This window comes from Centruroides sculpturatus, unplaced genomic scaffold (assembly GCF_000671375.1).
Source record: "Centruroides sculpturatus isolate CEXI.00-Female unplaced genomic scaffold, Cexi_2.0 scaffold27, whole genome shotgun sequence".
NCBI lineage: Eukaryota > Metazoa > Arthropoda > Arachnida > Scorpiones > Buthidae > Centruroides > Centruroides sculpturatus.
In genome coordinates, this window is record NW_019384318.1 from 252,645 (window position 1) to 271,505 (window position 18,861).

The 18,861-nt window shown below is 29.1% G+C and overlaps 1 protein-coding gene across 2 annotated transcripts in view; it reads right to left on the minus strand.

Moving 5' to 3' along the window:
- The window catches only part of LOC111624290 (xylosyltransferase 2-like), a 52,055-nt gene that overhangs the window by 11,097 nt on the left and 22,097 nt on the right, over positions 1-18,861 (minus strand). For both annotated transcript variants that reach the window (XM_023367112.1, XM_023367104.1), the window contains 6 exons: positions 16,299-16,471; positions 16,001-16,203; positions 15,727-15,807; positions 3,441-3,657; positions 3,109-3,285; positions 2,937-3,042 (listed from right to left, as the gene is read on the minus strand). In XM_023367112.1, coding sequence (XP_023222880.1) covers positions 2,937-3,042; positions 3,109-3,285; positions 3,441-3,657; positions 15,727-15,807; positions 16,001-16,203; positions 16,299-16,471 — 957 coding nt within the window. The remainder of the gene's footprint in view (positions 1-2,936; positions 3,043-3,108; positions 3,286-3,440; positions 3,658-15,726; positions 15,808-16,000; positions 16,204-16,298; positions 16,472-18,861) is intronic.

Genomic DNA, 18,861 nt, shown 5'->3' on the forward strand with positions numbered 1-18,861 from the left:
ATCCTTGAAATTAGGTGTAGGTGTTAATAAATTAGTCTAGCAACAAAGAAAATTCATTTCAGTTTGTTGGAAAATGTCTGAAAAACGAAAGAAATGCAAAGTGCTGTCGTTAGAAGATTGTGTTAAAATTATCAGAGAAAGTGAAAATGGTTTATCCACAATGGCAATTAGCAGCGAAGTTTTAACTGTGGAAAACAAAATTTATTTTACCATAGACCTACAGTATTTTCCTTAGGGGTATAAAATATTGTACATGATACAATTAATTAGCTGATCTCATCATTTGATAAAATTTATTTATTTATTATTATTATTATTTTTTATTATTATTTTTTTTGAAGCTTATATACAGTACACGTGCAATAAATAGTTTCTGTATCAACCTACCTTATTTCCATGATATTTTTAGATAAATAATATCCAAGTAATTTTCACACGCAAAATATTCAAAAAGCAATAAACGTATTAATGCAAAAATCAGTTTTTAGGCAACCTTCCTTTTTTGATTCCGCAATTGTCCAATGACAATCGTGGAATGTAATGAAATCGTATTATGAGAAAAAATAATAAAATCATTTTATTATTAAACTATAATAATTTTTCTTATTGTACATAAGAAATATTAAATATTTAAAAAATACGATATTTTTAAAGTTAAAATAAGATTAAACAAATGAAAACCAAGAACAAAGTGATAGAGAGATAGGATGCGTTTGTATATCGATGACGTAATACATGTAACCGAAGAGCGAACGAAGAGAACCAAGTCGAATTAATTAAGTTGGAAAAAAGAAAGTGTGCATTATAATGGAGAAAATGCGAGTATTGTATTAATCTGTAAAGTATTGGTATTAAATCTGTCTTATAATATCAAGACGACTCCTGTAAATTGAGTTATCCAATAAGAATAAAATACAACACAATATAGCCCTATTGTTGAAAAAAATCACTTATTTTTGCTCACCTAGAGTTTTGCTTAGTAGAAATGGCTAAAATGTGTGCAAAATATGTACGGAAATACATTATTACAGGACCACCTGTATTGGACGACCACCTGTCTAAAAGACCACTTTTTGAAGGAACCGTGGGTGATTGCCAAAGACAGGTTTTACTATATATATATAAATTTGATTCCACTTAATTGGGACACATTAGGACTAATTCATTTTGGCCCAATTAAGTGGCTGCCCCAATTAAACAAACTAATAATAAATTCTATAATAAAATATGTAATATGTAGGTAAATAAATAAGTAGGTAAAAAAACAAGTAATTAGGTACCTATTTTAACACTTTATTGAACCAAAATACAGAAACTATTTGTACTATAAATTTGCTAGACTCAACAATAGATAACTGATTTTCACAATGCTAGTGTTGCCAAATATTAGTAGTGATGTAGACAAGGGTTGACCATTCGATCCATTCCTGATTGAACAATTTTTCCTTTCTTTTTAGTTAGAACATGTTCTAACTAAAAAGGGAGGAAGAAAAGGGTTCGTCCAAAAGCCATTTTACAGTCTTCCTTTGAGCACAGTTTCCTTTACTTGGAGATGGGCCACTTTGGCAGGAATGTCCGTAGAATCTGCCAACTCAATGCTGGTCTCAACAATTGGATGGCTGCTGTCTGAATCTAGACCTAATTATGCACACACACAATACCTTCCAAGGGAACTCTAGTTGTCTTCCAACCCAATCAAGAGACCTCGAAAAATTGTCTGGTGATCTTTGTCCCTTTGCTTTTAAGGGGATTGTCCAGTCCAATCCAGTACAGGATTAGTAACTTGCATTCAGGTATGCCTCAGATGAAATCCCCGTGTGATAAATCCTGCTATGCTGACCCCCTCCAGAAAAACCGAACTGCCCAAGCAAAAGACAAAATCACTTTGTCTCTGCCAACCGTTAGGCCTACACAACATTAATGTATGTAGTGCCTACATATTTTTGGAAGATTACTAAAATATATCAAAAATTGCTAAATTCCTTCTCTGCTATTGTCCCAATTAAGTGATTAAATTATGTATTAATTTATTAGTTTGGTTTCTGTTCTTTGAGATCTGGCCCAATAAAGCATTTGCCCTGATTAACCAGTGGCCCAATTAAATGGAATTGACTGTATTTAATATAGAATATAATTGAATGATTAGTAAAACCNTATTTGGAATTTGCACACTCCATTTGTCCAAAGTGTGCCAAAACACTATCAAAGCTTCATTTATTTTATGGATGTGATCTTAATAAAGATCAAGAATCAGAGATCACTGAAGATCAAATTAATAGCCAAAGTTTAGTTAATTATATGTATAATAAATTCAATCTAGCTACCACTAATGAAATTTACAATTGCTATAATGGTGTAAGAAGACTCCTAAATGTAAAATCTTAAATACTACATGTTATTCTAAAGCGGAGATATGTTTATTTTTTGTTATTGAATGTTTATTTTCCATCTTTCTTCATCGTCATGTACCCCCTTGTAACAGGCGACTGCCTATTATGTTCAATAAACTAAACTAAACTATTCAAATAATTTTGACTTTTAATTTTATGTTCAGCACTTATCATTTACTACACTTCTTTAATTTATTTAATTTTAATTTTTATCTTTACTAATGTTATATGTTTGATTTTATTCTGCATATTATTGTATACTTAAGTTCTATTATTTGTTTTAAATTCTTTCTATTGAAGATAACTAAAAATGAATGTTGTCTAAAACATTTACCTGATTTTAATACTCTTTCTTGGGGTTATTAAATACAAATTTAGAAAGTAAATAAAAGCATCAAATTTGAATTTAGGCTTTTTATGTTTCATATTTTAAAAGAAAATGTTAAAATTATTTTGCATTAGAGATTTTATTTTAAAAAATTACTATAGTTATATTTAATTTCATATGTTTTAATTTGTATATTTTAAATTAAACTTCTTATTTACCTCTATTATAAGGACTATTTATCCATAGTTCCACTTGATTAATAACCTGCAGATTAATTATCGGTTCAAATTTTCTAGCAAAGAAAAATGGACGGTCCTCTGTGGACTGAAAATAATCAGTAATTTTTTTAGAACATCCTTTATGAAATAATAATCTAATAAATGTAATTACCTGAAGCCTAGGCCAATCTTCTGGTTTGAAATCATTAGGAGAACAACCACACCAATCTACAATATGCTTATACTGGCATTTACAACCTTGTTTTCTCTTCCAATTTGTTACATGTAAATTATTATCTATTATTGTATCACAGTATATACTGTTTTGGATGATAGTATGAAAAAAAGACTGAAATTAAAAAAATATTTCTGATATTAATTTAATATTTATAATTTACTTTTAAAAAAAGTAATAAAAATGACATTTATCTTTCATCAAATAAAATATTTTACTTAAGTACATTAAAATAAAAAAGTTACTGAATTTTTCAGATAACAACATACCTCTCCTGGCAGTAAAGTATACTGATACAAAACTTTTAATCCTTGTAACAAACCATCATCTCCTTTAGTAATATAAACAGAAAACTCATAACTTAATGCTAACCAATCACTTCCTCCATCTAATTTTATACCCCACGGAAGTTCTCTGTCACCTAATCGCCACATATGTGTATCACATTCATAAAAAGTTTTATCTAATCCTTGTTTAGCTATAAACCTATAAAAAATATGTTTTAATAACAAATAACATTTAATATACATATAACAGATTAAACAAAAAAAAAAATCCTATGCCGTTAAAAATTTTATCTAGGTTTTATATCAGGTTGTAAAAATGAAATTTAGACATTTTGAAAAAACTTTATGACAATTAACTCAATGATTACAGTTCAGTCTGGTAGGTAATCATCCTCAATATCAATCACATCTTGCCACCTTTGCTGCAAACTTTCAATCCTATGAGCATTCAATGACGGGTTTTTCTTTGAAGTGTTGAGCATTGGATATTGTTACTAAACTGTTTGGCAATATGGTTCTAGAGTGCAAAATAGATGGTAGTCAGTTAGAACCGAGTCTGGACTGTAAGGTGAGACAGAACCTCCCAGTGCCAAATGACCAAATTCTCAAAGGTCATCTTTGCTCCATATGCTGGTACATTTTTGTGGTAATATTGGACTGTCAATTTTGGGATGAAGGTCTTTGATCTTTGTGTCCAAATAGTCCAGTTGTTCACAGTAGAGTTTGTTTGTGACAGTGATGTTGGTTGGAAGCAAATCCATCACAATTATGGCAAATAAATGCAGATCATCACACATCACTTTCTGTACTATCAGCCTTTTGATATTTGTAACAGCTGATTGACAGCCACAAACACTTTAACAAGTGTCTTGCAGATGAAATTGTGAGCCTTTGTTATGCTGTGGCCACTTTTGAAGTGATAGAGCAACAGCTTTCAAATGTGTTCTTTCAAAAGTTTCATATTGTCAGACATTGCTAATATGTTTATTTCCAAATGAAATATGTGATGAAATAACCTTTGGTTACTCTACTTATATTATTACCAAATGAAATGTTCTTTAACATTTTTTCCAGTCATTTCTAAAAAAAAATTGAAATGTCTAAATTTCACCTTTACATCTTGATACAATCAAGATATACAATAAAGAATTAAAACACAAATATGCTAAAATGATAATAATAATAATATTTATTTTATTATTATTACTAATACAAGAATAAAGTAATAACGTACAGAATAATACTATGTAGTAAATGTAATCTGCCAATTTTTAAACTCCGCTCCTATAGTTTATAAAAATTTATTACATTGCATTATATTATAAGATTATGCAATCACTAAGACTGTTGTTCTTTTTTATATAGACAATTTTGACATCAGTTCTTTGAAAGGCTCCAAATAATGTATGTGATCTGACTCCTATGGAAAAACAAGATAACAGATACTGTCATCTCCATATTGATTAATGTTTCATCTCTTATGAGAAAATTTGCTTAGCTTTATGAATGTGTGTCTATGCACACATTCATAAAGCTAAACTGTACTCATTGACAAAAAAGTTACATAAAGACTGCACATATATATAACATAGATCAAATACATTATGCACAGATGACAGAATATGAAAAAGGCCACATCTTCAAGCTGGAGATAATTGTTTTCCCAAACTGCTCATCATCTAGACCAGTGGTTCTAAACTGGGTCCGTGTAACATTACTGGGCGTCCACAGAAAAAAATACTTAATTGGGGTTCACGGTGATATTTTATCATCAAAAGCTCATAATAGACTCAACATTGCGGAAAAAGGGACTATCATTGACCTCGATGGAGCCGAATATAAATAGACTTGCTGAGCAGCATCAAACACAGGGATCTCATTGAATAAATCATTTTTTCTCCATTATCCACTTAAGTCTATCTTAAAATGGTTTATTTTTAATTTTTTACTATTGTATATAAATGATCTATAAAACTTAATTGTTTAATATGTTTATTTTGCAATAAATTGGCTTTCCTTCAAAATAAAACATAATCATTTACTATTTCTTTTATTTTTGATATAATTCCTTTCTTCTTTTATTAGTGAAAAATATAAAGTTTTTTCCAGGGCAATGTCCATGGTGGTCCACAAAAAAAAAAAATAAAAAAAAAGAGGAAAAGGGGTCCATGGGTAAAAAAAGGTTGAGAACCACTGATCTAGACCATTCTGATTTGACTGTATAAGTGTTAGGGTAGCAAATACATCAGAGAATGCATGCACAAACAATGAGCAGGCTTTAGATTCACCACACAGAACATCATGGGAGATAACTGTCTGATTGTAGACAAGCACAAACAACTGCAATGCATCTTTGTCCACTATCAGAGACAGATGGAAGCCTCAGTACAGTATCCTATCTCTTCTCATACCATTGGCAGAGAACTAGAAATAAATTTGTTTGCATAGAAACTGCTATGTCCTGCCATTAGCACTCCAACACTTGGTTTTGTTTGCAATGGAGCCATAATAGAGAAGCATGGGCTACTAAAGTGGCAGCATGTCATCTTTAGCATTGAGTTCTGTTTAGGAGCAGACAACTACCATGCAGTAGTGGATCCAGAAGTTCCAAAGAGGAGGATAATTCAAATTTAAAAATATTTGAATAATTAATAAATACCTTTTATTAACATATGCACAATGATTGTACTGTGGATAGTACAATAAACAATATTTGTCATTGTAAATGTTTTTAGAAACAATGTTTTGAAGTTCAAGCAAATAAATTTGAACCTTTTACTGCGAGAAGGGCTTAAGCCCATGTAACCCTCTCTCATTGTATCTGTCCCTGTGATTGTGCTAGTGTTTCAAAGACCACTGGTGAGTCCTTCATTCTGTTTTTACTGCTGAGCAAGCTAGTCTGGGGAGCCATCTCTTATGATCAGTCAGTTATTCTTAGTATTGGTACAATGGACAACGATGGCATAGCAGTACATTCAAAACTTCCTTCAATCACATGTGTTGCATTTCATGGCAGCCATTCAAACAGCCATTTTCCAGCCAGGTAATGCTTGACCATATGTAGCTAGGATTTCCCAGAAATGTCTCAATCATGCTGCCACACTTCCTCGGACTGCCCTAGTCTGCAGATTTGTTGCCCATTAAGCATTTGTTGAATCAGATGAGATATCAGCTTTGACCATCTATGAGTATGAAGAATTTGGAGCAGCAGTCACATCATCTATAAGCAAATCTGTTGCAAGATAGCATATGGTGCCTGTTTGCATACATGCTTGACATATCACTGCATGTATAAAGACAAGTTTTGAATAGAACTATTATGCCACAGGAAATTGTTTCTTTGCTGTGATATTGTGTAAAATAAGCACTTGAGCTTTACAAACCAAATTGCCATGGTGAATACCTCCATAACCTCTGTATAGAGACCAAATTTAATAAATACTAAAGCTGATTTTGTAATAAAGTTTTTTGGTATTGTAATTAATTGTAATCAATATATTATTGTAATAATTTTTGGCTGTATTTTTACTGAAAGTATGCTGAAAACATTCACCAGATTTTTTGTGTTTATATGTATTCATGTATCACTGAAGAGAGTCTATAAAGTTATGTTAGCCTGAAATGCATTTGATGTAAAGATATGCTTTAAAACTTTACTAAATAATCTTGTTTCACCTAACTTGGAGTAGCTGTGAGAAAAAAATCAACCTATAACAATTAAAGTGATTTTCAATCTATAAACAGATTTTCTTGAATTCTTTCTTATCAATATATTCTTAGAAATCATGAAAAAGTCATCTACAAGTTTTTTTTTATAAAACAAATCTATGATTCTTAAAAAGCTGATTAGTTATGCCAAAAATCAGATAATTTTTTCACATCTATTTTTAGTCATTAAAAATAACTCTTTCTGATGTAATTATTTATTATATATAGCTTTCATATTACCAATGTAAATTCAAATTTCTTAAAGAATTTTGTAAAAGGAAAAAAAAAAAAAATNTCAAATTCCTTTATTAGTTGAGTCGACTCAACTAATAAAGGAATTTGATGGAAAATTTGCCATGCGTCTTTGGAATAAAACACAATACTAGTGTTTACTACGCCACAAATATAAAACAGGACACGGTTTCAAAAAACAAATGAACAATCTATATTGACAGGTTCATTATTGTGAATTACTTGTTTGTGGTAAAATGCATATCAGACTATTTATGCAGGTTAAAACTCAATTAAGCATAGTACAGGACTGTTATTAAAGTTATTAATTTAATACTCATAATTTAATAATTAAACTCAAAGCGTTCAATATTAGAAATGTCTTTCTGAGAAAAATTGTGGACCAAAGTTACCAGTTTAAAACTGACAGAAATTAGTTCTCTTTAAAATAGCAAAATGTATTTAAATTTATCATAATCATTGAGTATAAGGATTTTTACCAAGATAAACACATAAATAACATACTGAATCAAGTCATTTATTTGCTGTATATATTTGAATACATTTAAGATAAGATCTGAAACAATTTTAGAGATCAAAGAAAGTGTAAAATAGTATTTAAATATTTATAAAATTTAAATACAGGTATTTATAAAATAAATTTGATTGATTTCTTGATTAAAATGAATGAATTAATGCAATATAAAAATCTATTTTCTTAATAGATATTAAAATATAAAAATTAATAAAAAATAATATACTGGTTTGCAAACAAAGTCATTCCTAATTTATTTACAAAATGAAATTTATAAATAACAATAATAAACCTGAAAGCACATAATATCAGTAATGGCATTAGCATTTTCATTCTGGGAGGGCAGAGGTGGGGCAGAACATTGCTTTAGTGAGGTGGATGTTATCTGTATATTTTATCATTATACAAACTAACTTTTAAAATTTAGAATCAATTTACAGTAAAAAAAAAAAAAACAAAAAAGTTTAGAGAGAACATATAATTACTTGGCAAACAAATAATTCATATTTAAAGAAATCTCTAATAATGGTCAATACAAACAGACTCAAACAAATTATTTCAGGGTGGGTACCGATACTCACCCCACTCTAGTCCCATCCATATATACAGTGTGTGTATATATATATATATATCATTATTGTGAAAAATTGCATTGCTTTCTAATATATATATTAGAAAGCAATGCAATTTTTCACAATAATGATATATATATATATATACACACACTGTATATATGGATGGGACTAGAGTGGGGTGAGTATCGGTACCCACCCTGAAATAATTTGTTTGAGTCTGTTTGTATTGACCATTATTAGAGATTTCTTTAAATATGAATTATTTGTTTGCCAAGTAATTATATGTTCTCTCTAAACTTTTTTGTTTTTTTTTTTTTTACTGTAAATTGATTCTAAATTTTAAAAGTTAGTTTGTATAATGATAAAATATACAGATAACATCCACCTCACTAAAGCAATGTTCTGCCCCACCTCTGCCCTCCCAGAATGAAAATGCTAATGCCATTACTGATATTATGTGCTTTCAGGTTTATTATTGTTATTTATAAATTTCATTTTGTAAATAAATTAGGAATGACTTTGTTTGCAAACCAGTATATTATTTTTTATTAATTTTTATATTTTAATATCTATTAAGAAAATAGATTTTTATATTGCATTAATTCATTCATTTTAATCAAGAAATCAATCAAATTTATTTTATAAATACCTGTATTTAAATTTTATAAATATTTAAATACTATTTTACACTTTCTTTGATCTCTAAAATTGTTTCAGATCTTATCTTAAATGTATTCAAATATATACAGCAAATAAATGACTTGATTCAGTATGTTATTTATGTGTTTATCTTGGTAAAAATCCTTATACTCAATGATTATGATAAATTTAAATACATTTTGCTATTTTAAAGAGAACTAATTTCTGTCAGTTTTAAACTGGTAACTTTGGTCCACAATTTTTCTCAGAAAGACATTTCTAATATTGAACGCTTTGAGTTTAATTATTAAATTATGAGTATTAAATTAATAACTTTAATAACAGTCCTGTACTATGCTTAATTGAGTTTTAACCTGCATAAATAGTCTGATATGCATTTTACCACAAACAAGTAATTCACAATAATGAACCTGTCAATATAGATTGTTCATTTGTTTTTTGAAACCGTGTCCTGTTTTATATTTGTGGCGTAGTAAACACTAGTATTGTGTTTTATTCCAAAGACGCATGGCAAATTTTCCATCAAATTCCTTTATTAGTTGAGTCGAGAAATTTTTTAATTAATTTTTTATATTTGTTCTCTTCATATTGTTGATTGTATTTTATTTCTTCTTTATTTTCTAACAATCCTATCTTAGTGTTTGTCTTATATTTTTTCAGGGCTCGTTTTAATCTTCTAATTTTTACATATTTGTATTGTATCGCTGCTCTGAGAATTTTAAAGTTGATATAATTTCTTTCTCTCGTAGGTATAGCTTCTGCAAATGATTTTGGTAAATGAAAATGCAAAGAAGCCAACACCAAGATCACAGACAGGAAGAGAAAATACAAGGTGAGATAGAAAAACTTTCTATAGACTTGAAGTACCTAAAAACGCACCTCAATGAACGAACACTCCTTAAAACACTATCTTTACCAAAATCAATCGCAGAAGCTATACCTACGAGAGAAAGAAATTATATCAACTTTAAAATTCTCAGAGCAGCAATACAATACAAATATGTAAAAATTAGAAGATTAAAACGAGCCCTGAAAAAATATAAGACAAACACTAAGATAGGATTGTTAGAAAATAAAGAAGAAATAAAATACAATCAACAATATGAAGAGAACAAATATAAAAAATTAATTAAAAAATTTCTCGGCTCAACTAATAAAGGAATTTGATGGAAAATTTGCCATGTGTCTTTGGAATAAAACACAATACTAGTGTTTACTACGCCACAAATATAAAACAGGACACGGTTTCAAAAAGAAAATCAACAAATTGTGTTATGATTCGTGTAAAACTTTATAGCTAGCTATTAAAAAATTAAAACTTATCCTGTATATGGTTATCTTCAATATGTTTTTTCATACGAGCGACTCATCCAGCCATTTCTTTCCTACATATTTTGCATTGCGCCCTGCATGCCGGCTTTCCTAAATTTCCAGAAATTTGTTTGTACTGATTTCAAATATTATCAAGTCTTCTTCCTGCACTCATTTTTTACTTAACGATTAACGATGATAATAATAATGTTGTTAGCGCCTCAAGCGCCACCGTATTTTTGTCATAAAAAGAAAAAAAATTTAATTAAAAAATTTGTGAACGAGAGTAGTTCTGTAACGGTCATTTGTAGCAGCCATTTTGTACCAGTGTTTCATTCCGCATTAAACGTTATTTTTTGCAAAACCGCAGTACTTTCATATTTTTACAGTCCATTAAAGATCGACAAACATCTGGTCCGTCGAGGCGGATCAAGAAGAAAAGAGAGACAACTTCGCAAGCAAATAAGATTGGGTCAAACTTCATTAAGTCACCTATCCAAGGTAGGAGGAATTTACCTGTCCGTTATACGTGGTAGACAGTTTAAAATGGATCAACTCGAGAAATTAAAGAAAAAGCGCGCTTCGATAAGAGCTAGTGTGACGAAATTAATTAGTAAAATCGATAGTTTAATTGAAAGCGACGATAGAGAGACAGAAACTCATCTAGAAATACTGGATCAGTTGAGTCGAAAGGAAGAGTCATTGAGAACCTTAAACGGGGAGATTGAGGGTTTCATTACTAGCCCAACTGATTATGACACTGAGATAGTCAATAGTGAAGAANTGTCACAGTGACCTAGATTTCATCGACTTCTGATTGGTGTGTGGAACTGTTTTACAGTTGTATTCGCATCGAAAGTTGAGCACTGCTCAACTCACTTTTACGCTGGTTTTATGACCTGCTCAGGCTAAAATATCATGGTCACGTGATTAAAAGCTTTTACAGCGAGGGGTTTTACACCCATTTTTATGCTAGTGTGAGCTGCCGGGGAGGTTGGAAAAGACTCTCTGATATGGCCACAGGTCAGTGACCTACTTTCTTGTCAAGGATGGCGTTACGTTCAGTTACGCGTTACGTGAGTGGAGGAGAGTCAGAGGAGTCGACTATAAGACGATGTACATTCGAGTAAACGACACCATTTAAAAACAAAACAAGAGTTTATTAAACTGACTAACTAAAGAAAATTTACACAAAACTCCTTCAACGTAGCAGAGAGAGAGTTCACAATAATATTTCATACCTCTGGGATAATATCAGATGGATACTCCGGTTTTAATTTCTGATATGCGGTGCGAGGTGTGGCTCAAGGTGGAGTAGGTCTGCAATGGGGAAAACTTCGATGTCCGACTCTGTCGCTGTTCGTTCGATTGGCAACTCCCCCGATTGAAGAAGGAGGAGGCTTTTTATACGTTTTGCTGTGAGAAAAGTCGTCATGTGACCCATGTCTTAGCAGGTATGAGGTTAATCGTCAACATTAAGACTTGCAGACGGCTGTTATTGTTAGATGGTCGAATATTTACGTTAAAGGAAAGAATTGTAACGTGATACTTAATATGTTTATATAAGAGAGAGAGTTGATTTCGTTTTTCTGACGATGGGTTTTTTTTTTCCTTTTAAAGTGATAAATTTATTCAAAATATGTTACAGTTGTTAAAATTTGGAAGAAAGAAAAACAAATTGCCCACGGGTCGGATCTCACACTAGTGGAGTCTTGTCCTAACAGCACAGTTAAAACTGCAGGGCTGAGAGAGATTCAGTTATTGTTTGGTGAATCAGTGATAGTTTTTTGAACCAAGCTCAACCAGATGGTTAAGTCATGGTGAAGTTGTGTTAAGACTCAAAGAAATTTATTCAGCTGTTGTAATAAGTTTGGAAAGAGAAAGTGAAAAAAGGATGTGAGAACTAAAGGGCTCTGTTCATTCATCACGGAATATAGCTTTATTGCCATAATGCTGATGATGTGTGAGGTTTTGTCTGTAATCAACAGGTTATCTAAATTATTCCAAATGATGATGGAGATCTTTCAATAGTGAAGGAGTGTGTGCTTTCAACAATAAAACAACTGCAAAGGACGAAAGACATACATACAGATGTCCTGGACATTGATGAATTTATTCAAATGTGTGAAAGCAAAGACATGACAATTACTAAATGTACCAATAAATCTAAGTCCAAATTTACAGTAATGAGAGCAAATTATATCAGTAATCTCATTGATAATATTGCTTTAAGATTCAACATATCTAATTCTGAGATTATTAATCAATTCCAAATTTTTGATCCATCCAAGCTTCTATGCATTTCAATTACAACAATTTTGGAAAGAATGCAATTTATTAAATATGTCACAGAATTGGATTGTATGTTGGTGAAACTAACAGAGAGTAGAATGACCTCAAGCAGTTCATCATAAGAAAAAAAAAAACAACTGTGCAATTGGTGAAATATTTGTATTGTAATGTGACACACAAAACTTTATTTCCAAATGTGTGCAAAATAGCTCAATGCTACAGACTTATTCCATTTCACACTGCTACTTGTGAAAGAGCCTTTTCACAAATTAAGATTGTAAAAACTAATAATTGCTTAAGCCAGGCTTCTTTAGATGCTATTATGAGGATTGTTGTAGAAGGTCAACTTGTATAGGCATTTAATTTTCAAAAAGCAATTAATTACTGGATACATAAGAAGTATAGGTGCATTAGACTGAAATAGTTGCTAAAGTGACTGTAGTTTAATTCGTAATTAAAGGTGCTCTTATGTCTTCATAATTGTATGTCAGTTCTGTTCTATATATTGCTTGACTAGGACACATGTTTATATAATGAAAAGTTGCAAAATTTGACTTAAATTTACACTGATCTAAAAGCCCTTCCCTGCAGCATAGAATTTTTCTCCACTCAAAAATTTCTGGCTATATCTCTGAGTTGATAGAGCACATTTCTACTACAAGTGATGACAAATTAGTGCACATTTTGGTGTTTCATAGATAAGAGTCAATCAAACTTTATATTACTTTGGTTTGCATTCCTAAAATTATCAGCATGTTCTGCATCTGCTCCCAGGAAATATTGTGATGTAACTCAAACAGCCACATCTCCAAAATTATTAAGAATAATATCCATGATCATTTTTTAAACTGAAGGTATAATTCAGTTTTAAAAAATATATTCATATAGACTTATGAAAATTTTTTTCTTATCAAAAAATTCATAAAAATCCCTAAATAAGTGACATGAGAAAAAAGTCATATTAAACTAATTTACATTAGCTTAAAAAAAAGATGGTTAAAATAACTAACAATTCCAAAATAATGACAACTGATTTCAAACTATGGTGTCAAATACATTGTTAAACTTGTTCAAGACAGAACAAGATTATTGATATGATGGGGCAGTTTTATTGACTACCCAACAAAAAAAATTCTGGATAGAACATTGTTTCTATAAATAAAAAAAAGGATTCTCTTGCATAAATGTAACACTAAATTATAGTTCAGATAAATAAGTCAAAATTATGATTTTTTGATACAGAACATACACCATGTTTATAAATCAAAAAGATGGCAAATTTGTTATCTTCCATGATAATACTGAAAATGTTAATAATAATGAAAATTTTCCATAGTTTTTAACACTGATAATATTAGTTCTATTCGATGGATAGGAATATATACTAATGCTTGTGTTGAATTTCTGATCATCTCATTCAATATTCACCATATTATTACAGATTGTTATTAAGTATTACACAGCTAAGAAATATCTAATTTTTATTGTAATTCACTTGGTTTCTTAAATTCAAGCTAATTTTTTGCTTTTATAGAAATAGAGGAAGATACTTTGGACAAGGAAATACAATGGGTGGTAATGGTTATGGACCCAGATCACAGAATATGGAAGCAGGGGGAAGTAGTGATGGAAATTTTGATTTTAACCAAGGTACATTGAGTTTATAAAATTTCATAATTTAATGTTTTATTAGTATGTAAGGAAAAAATTGTCAATTTTTTTTGTTGAGCACATACATTAATTATATAAGATGAGTATTTTGGGTAAGTCAAAAAAATTGATAGATATTAAAATAATTAACAAATTAATTATAAATTTTAATACGCTTGTAATTATTTATGTATAATATGTAATATTTTTTGTCATTCCTTATAAATCAACAGTCATCAATAACTTCATTCATATACAGTAGAATCTAATTTCTTTGCTTTTGTTTTTTTTTTTACATTTATTTTATTATAGATAATTTGTATATATTTTATCAAGATGACATAAATAACTTCTTCATTACAAGTTTGCTATATATAGATCAATATATTTGGAAGAGTTTGTTACAATGCTATGATGAATGAATAGAGAAAGTGAAATTAAGTTTATTTCCTTATCTGTAGTTTTCTATTTATTAAATCTTTAATTAGTCCAATTACAATTTATTGATTTTTAAAACCAGTTGCTGAAATTTTTTGTGGATACAAAATACATACAAAAATTATTATATTTCGAAATTATTCCATACATAATTATACTAATTTCTAAAATTAAAAATGTATATTAAATTTAATATACAAATTTTTACAAGTTATTATGCCAATTTTTACAACTTTTTTCTATATATAAATGCATATAACATTAGTTTGAAGATATTGTATAATTTTATTTTAAAATAATAATATTTCCTCTTAAGGATTTTATGACCGATCATCTCAGTTTGGTGATATGATGTATTCTGGAAATATGAATCAGATGCCAAGAAATCAGTGGGAAGTATCATATCCTATAAACACCAGGTGAGAAAATTCTTATGAATTGAAAAAAAAATTTTAATTTATCCAAAAATATAAGAGTTTAAACTGTAAATTCTGTAAAACTATAATTAAAGTTTTATACCTATTTATTTATTTACCATATGGAATACTTAATAACAATAGTTCTGAGCTATTTTGTTAATGTAAATATTTCTATTCTTTTAACAGATATATGGGATATCGACCAGATAATACAGATTATTCCTATTTTGGTCCTTATAATAATCCATCCAATGATTATGGCAATTATAGAGGAATGAATGCAACAAATTTTGATTATTCCAACAATTTCTCTGATGGATATGATATGTCACAAGATTATGGCTATAATGCTGATTTTGGATTTAATAATTATAGTAAGAAGTACTCTTAGTATTAATTTATATTTTATTTATTAATATCAATTCTCAAAATATCTCCAAATTTAATACCTTTGAGTATCTTGACCATGACTTTTAATAAAATTCATTCCTTTGTTAGCAGTGAGAAAACGTTCTAAATAAGAAAGTGACCTTAAAAAAAAATAAACTTTTAATTATGAAATTTCATAATATTTAATTTTTATCCTGAACATTTCAAATATATTAAAAAGAAAACAGTAAATCATTAATTTTAATATTCTTTTTCTTATGTAAAAACAGTATTATGTATGCACATGTGTGCACACATGAACACAAAGTTCTAAATATGATTTTAAATTCTTACTTTACAGGAAAGTCACTTTCACTGAGATTTATAACAAAATCCCATTTCCAGTTTTTCAGGTCAATAATGTTTGAAATACAACGCAATAACATTTGAAGAAGACTAGCTCCACCCCAAATGGTGGACAGACGCCACCTTGATAAACGAATATTGGAATATTTTTCTTCCAGAGGCAGAAGTGCACGAAAAAGATAATCACATCTCTACAAAAAATCATTACAATAAAAATAATTAAAATTAATGTCATTAATATAGTGATTTAAACATTAATTTAATATTCTAATAATATATAACTTACAGAATCAACATGAATGTAAAAATAATGTCTTTCATGATAAAGAACCCGAATTAGACGACGAACCTGACGGACGGCACGGCCATTAATAGTCAAAAGAAATACTATTCTAACTGTATCTGTTTCAGCCATAGCTCTTATACTATTAATGGATTTTGGCTCATGTTTTATAGGTTCTAAATAAAAATAAAAATTAAGTCAGTTTTTGCAAATTTTTATGTAAAAAATTATTTATTACAATATAACACCATTCAAGTATTAAAATATTTTTACAAAGTTATTTTAATATATATTTAAATTTTCAGAAGGATGTAGAAATTATTGATGTTAAAGCAAACATTAAAAAATAATTAAAGAGTAGAAAGTTAAGTGGGAAAAAAAAACAATAAAAACTAAAGTAACTGTTGTGAAATGATCTATAAACTGATCATAACAAGAATCTACATGCTTATCATGATAAGTACAGCTAGGCTCTTGAATCCTTTAATAATATAAACTGATCATTAGGCTCAGTTTATATTATTCATCAGATTGTTTCATTAATTACTTTAGTTTTAATTTCTTTTGGTGCTTCGACCCTTTTGACTTTCAAATCTCCAATTATGAATTGTCTAATAAATTATATTTTTATACTTATTGTAGCTGTAAGAAGAAATCTATTCACTTTAATGCATATTCAATGACATAATCAGTAATAAAATTTTTGAATTTGATTTCATATTACTTGCTATTTATTATTTTAGGGATAACAGCAAGCAATGTAAAATTAAATTCAAAAATTATTTTCAACTAGAAATTTCCTTTCAAGTATAACAGAATACTTTTTATGAGGAAGTAGAGATTCAAGAAATTGAAGAAGAGTTGCTAATATTTCTGCAAATTAAGTAGTTTATACTACATGGTTGTGATGCTGTTTCTGCAGCACTTGACAAAGCCATTCTTACTCGATGTTGCTCAAGTCAAACTTCATGGCCTTCAGTTGTTCTTACTTTTTCAGATCTAGAATTTACCTGATAAATTTTACTCTTACACTTTCCCCCTAGGCATTTTTTTTTTTGGACAAAGCAAGCAAATATTTTTAAATCCATATTGATAAAACAAAGATGAATTGTGTGTATGTTAGTTAGATGAGCAATAACATTTTCTAAATAACAGGGTCAATAGATCGTTACTTCCAACTGGATAATAGAAAATCACATGGTCACTATGGAAAGATATTTTTAAAAATTTATTATAGAAATGAGATGAAGCAACTATCTTTTTTTAAAGTTTAAATTTTATAAAATAAGTTTAAAATACACCATTTACCAAAGTATTTTAAAATGCAACTTAAGGAAAATTCATTTATCAAGCATGAACTAAATGAAGTCATTGATGTCACTGCAACTTACTGATAAGTAATTACTGATCCATAATCAATAAAACGTTTATTCTGTAGCTAATATTTTCACAAAATAAGTAGCCTATACCTTCTGTCAGAACATAAAAATGAATATAATCAAAATTTCATCTGAATTGGACAAAAATTGAAGTTATAAAGAATTTACACATACACAGATGATGGCTTTTATATTATTAGTATACATTGTTAAAGTCATAGCATATAATGAAACATATGAAAAAAATATTAAGTAAACATTATGTTAAGATCATTCTCACACACATACTGTATATATAAATTAATTTTCTATTCATTTATATAGCATGCACAGAAACTTACAAATAAAATCCCTTGTGTTTGTTTCATGCCAACTAATACAATTAATTTCTGCTTATTTACTACAAAGCTAAGATAAATCATTTATTCACAGAAAGCATGAAAATTTAGAATTAATTTTAACCTTACAAGGAATTGACTAATTTATATAATCCAGGTAAACAGAATTAATGTAACTGCTAGTATTTTAATAATCTCTTTTATAAACCTTGGAATTGGAGAAAACATAATAAATATTTTCAACAGATGGGTGCAATTGATCTTTGTCAATAGTGGTTTTGGAGTGCAATCACTTAGAAGAAAGTGCCATGTAATGCTTTGTTCTATCCCTTCTACTCCTCTTACCTGTGAATATATTTTTCACACTTGAAGATTTAGATTTATCAGTTAGACATTCTGAATGACAATAACAGTCTTTTTTACTCTTTCTAGAAAGTGAATTTAATACTGTGAGGTAATGTTAGATGATCTGAGAGATGTTAGTTCTACCACTTCAATTAATGAAAAACTTGAAAGATAATGATCTGATTGGAGAATTTAAAAGTCATATATGGAAATTCTGAATAAGACTCCTGTTTTAGAAAATGAGTTTAATCAAAGTCTATCTTATAGCTCAGGAGATGAATAACAAATTCGTAGCTAATGATTATTATATAGATAATGCATTAAATAAATCAAGGAGAAACAATTTGGCCATTTATAATGTTCAGAAAGAGGGAGAGGTTGCATTAAAGAAGGAGTTAACTTCCTTGTTCTCTTCTATGTTCAGTAATGAAGTCTTCAACACACAGGAAGTATTCCACATTTTTGACAATGGATTGAAAGGATCACTAATAATTGTTAATTTTT